This window comes from Rhipicephalus sanguineus, unplaced genomic scaffold, assembly GCF_013339695.2.
Source record: "Rhipicephalus sanguineus isolate Rsan-2018 unplaced genomic scaffold, BIME_Rsan_1.4 Seq49, whole genome shotgun sequence".
NCBI classification, from domain to species: Eukaryota; Metazoa; Arthropoda; class Arachnida; order Ixodida; family Ixodidae; genus Rhipicephalus; species Rhipicephalus sanguineus.
The window spans coordinates 13,862-20,540 of NW_023615361.1; the positions used below are offsets into that span (position 1 = coordinate 13,862).

The 6,679-nt window shown below is 53.0% G+C and overlaps 1 protein-coding gene and 1 pseudogene across 1 annotated transcript; both read left to right on the top strand.

Annotated features, from left to right (window-relative positions):
- Window positions 1–879: 879 nt before the first annotated feature.
- Window positions 880–2,411, top strand: LOC119377560 (uncharacterized; the record flags this gene model as incomplete). The annotated part of the gene is made up of 2 exons (XM_037646970.1): window positions 880–1,882; window positions 2,097–2,411. Coding segments are annotated over 2 exons (1,318 nt in total), but the record flags the coding sequence as incomplete, so codon positions are not given.
- Window positions 2,412–4,091: 1,680 nt separating this feature from the next.
- On the top strand, window positions 4,092–6,293 carry LOC119377561 (uncharacterized; annotated as a pseudogene).
- The last annotated feature ends 386 nt before the right edge of the window (window positions 6,294–6,679 follow it).

A 6,679-nucleotide genomic window follows, 5' to 3' on the forward strand; every position in this document is an offset into this window, starting at 1 on the left:
CGTAACCAGTCTTACGCTTTGACCTCCAAGGTGGTGCCGGTGGGCGATTTCTCCTGTGCGTTGTTGAACAATAAAAAATTCGCAGCGTGCGCGTTAACTAAAAGCCGAATTCTTCTGTCTCTCATTCCCCATTAGCAGCCATTGGCATGTTCCTGTAGGAAACGTGAGTATAAGTAGAAGTGTAAGTGTTAGCTAAAAGCCGACTTCTTCTGTCTCTCATTCCCATTAGCAGCCATTGTTTACCTCCAAGGTAGTGCCTGGTGAGATTTCTCCTGTGCGTAATTAAACAATAAAAATTTAGTTCAAAACGCCGTTGATTGATGAAATAAACCAACGAAAGGCGCCAGATGTTTTCTAAAAGCAAAACGAAAGAACGCCAGGTGTTTCTAAAGCAAAACGAAAAGACGCCAGCTGCTTAACGAAATACGCCAGATGTTTTCTAAAGCAATGGTTTTCTAAACAATGAAAATTCACAGCGTACATGTAAAATTAAAGTGAGCTGCAAGTCGTCATAACTCTCATCGAACCTTTAGTATAGACGCGCCCGATCTCACGTCGGTGATGATGTACTGGGCAGAATTCACGGAAGATTCAGGGTTTACCGATGAACCTACGCAGCTTCGCCCACTCATCATCATTCACTCCGTGGATATGCTGTGATTTTTTTTTGTCTAATTGTTTTCGCAAGTCTATCAGAACCTGCTTCATCGCCCTAGACGCCACTGTTATCGAGAAGACGTGTGAACAGCCACGCCTACTGCGCGTTGCAACATACACTTTATATGCAACATTTATATCTTCACATGGGGGCCGCTAGGTGGCGCCGCTTTGTCTGGCTGGCTGCATACCGTGCTCTGTTCTCACGTGTTTCTGGCCCAGTACAGGGCCCCACCCGGCTCTGGACAAGCTCACTATTCCTTGTAGTAGGGATCCACGACACGTGGACACCATACGAGTCCCGATCCGACCCCAGGCTGGCCCCCCAGGCCCCTTCAGAAATCCGAAGCGGCGCGGCGCCGCGCTAACCCTAACGCGCCGCGCCTGCGCCTCCGTAATGCAGCGTCTCGCCGAGCCTTCGGTACCACCGTCAACAAATGATGCCCCACCGGTAAGCCCAGCCTCCTGTTGTGCCACTGCCACTGCCGTACCTACGCTGTCATTGTCTGGAGACGTCAGCAGACGCACGCCGACAACCGTCGATCAACCGGCAGCGTTCCCCAACAGCGCGCACGCTCCAGCAACGTGCAACGCTGGAAGCGTCCTTGAGACTCCCAGCATAACCACGCTACATCAGGATCCCAAGAGCGTCAATACTGCGTCGGCGTCGCAATCGGCCGCGCATGATGCTGTTCCCACCGGATCTGCACCTGGAATGCTCAATGAATGTTCTCTGTGTGCCGACAAGTCCGTTTTGAAGAGCGGCGTTCCTCTAGTCCCCACAGGTTCGCCCTCCACTGTTGCGGCTGACGACACTTCGACAGAAATGGACTTCACGGCATGCCAAGGAAACGAAGATACCTCATACCCTGAAGGCAGCTGGAACACCGTGAGGGCCAACCGGAAACCTGCCTCGACCGCCCGACCGCGCACCGAGCTCATCACCGTCGGTATCCAACTTCCACCCGGGACACTCACGCCCAAACTACCTCTGTACGACTTGCTTGCTTCCATCATCGCCGCCGCAAATCTCTCGCCCAAGACCAGCGCGGAAGTCACCCTTCAGGCCAAACCAGCTCAGAGCCTTGTGTTCCTGAAAACACACTCCCCTCTCACTGCCCACATCCTCCTCTCTCTTACGAATATGGAACTTAACGGTAAGCCGATCACCATCAAGCCATATGCACCCAATCCTCCCATCTCATGCCTCGGCGTCATACACAACGTCTGTGGTCATTTCACATCAGCTCAGCTCTTGCACGACCTCGAATCTTTCACTACTGACATACTCGCTGCACGTATGATGGGCTCCACTGAATCCGTTCTCATAACATTTGCTGGAACCGTCATCCCTCGCTTTGTATATTTTAAACGCGTCTCTTTCCTATGTCGCCCACATAAACCTAAGCCCCCTACTTGTACATGGTGCCTTGCTATAGGGCACCGTGCTCACCAATGCCCTCAGCACAGCGTTGCGGCCAAGTGCCACCGCTGTGCAGCGCTTCTGCCCGCAGATCCTGCAGCTCACGTTTGTGCCCAACCTTGGTGCATCCACTGCCAAGTCAATACTCATTCATCTCTCGACTACACCTGCCCTTTCCTCCTTGCTAAGCAGCGGGAGTGTGCCAAAGCCGCTTTTCTCCGTCGCACAGCCTTGCGCCGAACCACCCAGCCATGCCTGCCCTCCTCTTCGACGCATGAATTCCGTTCACCCCCTGCAACATCCACCCCGGGATCCTACGCCGCTAAAGTGAAAGGCGCGTCACCGCAGTACCCTCCTTCCTCTAACAACACACCCTCACCATCTATGGGTAACGGGAGCCGTTCCTTCGATCTCCGGCTCGCAATGCTGGAACGCAATCAGCGCGAGCAACAGCGCGTCTCAGATGAGCTACAGCAGAAAATCCACGCTCTGACGCAGACCCTAGAACCACTACCTCTTCTCTTACCTCCGAACTCGCGGAGTTGAATAAGAAACTCGCCACGCTCACCGCCCCGACCTCCGACTTCCATGTAGCCAAACTGGCTGACATGGTCGAAACCACCACCACCGCACACCACACTCGCTTGGTTCAACTGGAAACCTCGATTGTCCGGATTTTCCCAACCCTCGAAACCCAATCCAAGCAATTGGAATCCTTCACTTCTATGCTTAACTCCCTGCAAGACTCGCTCCCCCCGCCAAAAAAGAAGGAACCGGTCGCACAAGCGCCTCCGCCACTGCAATGACTTAGATGGCGCCTGGAAAGGAGCCTCGAGATTTTGCAGTGGAACTGCAGCAACTTTCACCATAATAGGACCCCTCTCCACCAATATATCCTCAACCGCCCATTTCCTACCCCATTTTCTTCTTCTCCAGGAGACTCGGACTGGCCCGCACCCTCCCGGGCTACCGCGTCCTACCATGCTACGACGGGCACGCCACTTGCGTCCATTTATGTACGCACCGACGTTCCCGTCGAACCACTTGACATCCCCTCCACTCTCCTTAAATATTTAGTTGTGTGGTCTATTACCAACCCTCTTCTCGCATCTCTCTCACCCTTATGTCTTTTTACAATCCCCCTGCCACATCTTCTTTGTTCAATGCCCTTGGCAAATTCCTCCACTCTCTTCCTTTGACTACCCATATCCTCCTTGGGGGTGATTTCAATGCTCCTCACAGGCTCTGGGGTTACCCCCAGACACTCAACCAGGCCGCCTTCTGCACTGTCTTGCCCAGGAACGTCACCTCACCCTTCTTAACACTCCTGACACCCCTACTCGAGCGGGCACTGCCTCACAGCGCTTCACTACAACCCGACCTCACTTTCTCTCGGGGTTCCCTTCCTTTTCATTGGCAGGTGTCAGCCGAAACTTTTTCAGTGACCACTTTCTCATACACATCACCACTTCCATTTCCCACATGACTCGGACACGCCAAGTAGTTCACACTGACTGGGAGGCATTCCGCACTAATCTCCTTTCTGACTCATATGAAAGTTACGACGACTGGACATCGCGGATCTCCGCAGCACTGGCATCCAGCAGCCGTCGCGCTCGCTTTCGACACCCCATTCCTGACCCTGATCCTCACTTTCTCCGTTTATGGCGTCGTCATAAACGTTTACAACGCTCTTTTCGCTACCAGCCGCATAACGTCCAACTCTCCCTCCCGCATTGATGCTCTGCGTGCTGAAATCGTGGCTTACGGCGCATCCCTCGAGCACTCTCGTTGGAACGCGCTGTGTGACGGCCTCGACTCCGCCTTGCACTCGCGATCCACATGGTCTCTCTTTAGATCTCTATTAGGTACTAAGCCTGCCCTTGCTCCCACCCTAGCTAAAGCGCTTACTCACGGGACTCCGTCTGATGTCTTTGACAATTTAACCTCTCTGTATCTCCCGCCTCCCTTAACACCTTCCTACCCAGATTACTGTGGGCGATACTAACCCAGACCTAGACCGCCCATTCACCCTCAGGGAGCTTGAAGCTGCCCTGGCAACTCATTCTAATCGCTCGGCTCCCGGCGAGGATGAGATAACATATAATACACTCCGCAATCTTCCCGACAACGCTAAAGAATTCCTCTTAAAAACATTCAACGAAGCATGGGACAGCGGCTGTCTTCCGAGCTCTTGGACATCCTCTCTCATTTGCATGATTCCGAAGCCGGGCAAGCCTCCATCCCTCTCTAACCTTCGCCCTATCTCTTTGACGTCGTGCGTAGGCAAGACCTTTGAGCGAATGGCCCTGACTCGCCTGTCTGATTTTATTGAGGCGCGAGAGTTCTTCCCCCATTCTCTTATCGGCTTCCGACGTCGCGTCTGTGCGCAGGACATGTTCCTCGTCCTCCAGCACACATTTCTCTCACCTTCTCGCAATCAGATTCATGCTCTTGTAACCGTTGATGTCCGTAAGGCATTCGATGGTGTTTGCCACGACCACATATTGGCTCAGCTCTCCTCCCTTTCATGTGGTTCCCGCATGTATTCTTACATTCGGTCCTTCCTTTCTAATCGAGTAGCTCGCTTTAGAGTCGATACTCATCTGTCCAACCCGCACTCCCTCACTCGCGGCACTCCTCAAGGTGCCGTACTATCTCCTACCCTATTCAATATGGCTATGGCCCCTCTTGCCTCCCAACTATCCGAATTCCTGACCTCCATCATATTTTTTATGCCGACGACATCACTCTCTGGTGTACGTCTGGATCTCCCGGACAAGTGCAGGATACTTTACAGCGTGGCCTAGATCTTATCGCTTCCTTTCTATCCACTGCTGGCCTGTCTCCTGCTCCAGAAAATCTGAGCTGCTTTTACTCAATCGCTCCGCTTACCAGCGCTCCCACAATGATCTCATCTCCCTGCATCTTTCTGGCTCTCCCATTCCTACCGTTCAACAATGCAAAGTTCTTGGCTTCCCTTTGCATGCGGCCAAGAACGCGCAGGCCCTCCATCACGCTGTCAGGACCTGCCACTCGGTAACTCACCTCCTGCGACGCGTTGTCACTCGGCAGTCGGGTCTCCACGAGGCTCATGCGTGCCGTGTTGCCCATGCGCTCGCCCTCAACAAGTTCCTGTACTTTATACCTTACGTTCAATTTACCCAAACCCAACTTAACACCCTCGAAAGAGCTCTGTTAGGCCTCTACAAGGCAGCTCTCAATCTCCCTATCACTACCTCTACCACTAAGCTCTTTGCCACTGGCCTCTTCCATCCACTACGTTCTCTTCTTTCGCTCCACCACGACTCTCAGATTGCGCGTCTTTCTCTTACCCGTCAGGGTCAATGGCTATTGGCCCAAGCGGGTATCCCTCACATTCCAGTTCCTGTTGCCACCTTGCCTTCTCCCGCGTGCACCCCTGCTCCCAACCTTCGTATCCTTCCTCTCCCGTCCAACATGTCCCCCGTTCTTCACGCCGGCCGTCGTCACGCGGCAGCGCAGCATCATTCCCCTCCTTTTTCTACACAGGGAGTCGCCTATACGGATGCCTCGTTCGTGGCTCCTCGGGGTTCATGCGGCTACGCTATCTACCATCCACACCTTTCGACACCTGAAACCCACACCAGCGGGCCATACCTGCACCCACCCGATGTACTTTCGCTCGAGGTCATTTCCATTGTCCACGCCTTACAATCATTTTCTTCCCTCCCTTCACTTCCCGAGTACACGATATACTCTGACTCTTACGCCGCCATCCGTAACATACAGAACCGAACATTACCCCCATACCTCCAACAGGAGGTTGAGCAAGCTGTCTATGCACTGCAACCTTCCCCTGTTTTCCTACGCTGGGTTCCTGGGCACTCGGGGATTGACGGCAATGAGCTGGCTCACCGGCTCGCCCGTGATATATTGCACCGGGCACCGTTCATCCCCTGGCCCACACCTTCGGAAGACAGTGGGAGCTCCGTCAAGAACGATGGGAAGATCTCGCTGCGCCATACTATCAAGGAGGTATACCTACAGCTCCGACTCGACAAGCGTCTTTACCCTCCTCCTCATCCATCGCTCACTCTACTAGAGGCTCGAATTCTACGGCACATCCAAATGAACTGCCTGATCACCCCCTCTCGCCTTTTTCTTTATAAATATAGATCGGACCCCTGCTGTCCCAATTGCCCATCTACATATGCAGACCTGCCACACTGCCTTTTCTACAGCCCAACTGCTCAGCAATCCAGCTCTTATCCTCCCCCTTTCCTTTCCATCACCACCTGGCTCGACTGGATCGGCGCCAAAGGGGAGGAAGAACAGCGTCGACTGATCGCGCAGGCGGTCGAAATGCTCGGCCTATGAATTTGGCTGAATAAAAGTCTATTACTACTACTTATCCGAGTTTCTGGCCTCACTTGAATTTTAATTACAATTTAACACGATAGCGTTAAAGAGCTCGTTTCGCAGTATAATTCAGGTGTCGGCGTCGGCGTCGTTGGTTGTGAGTGAAAAATCAGCCTAGTCCGTGAACAAAAATTTGAGATAGATACAAAGAAAGAAATAATGTACAGAAGCATTAGAACGCTGTAATGGGCCGTCCTC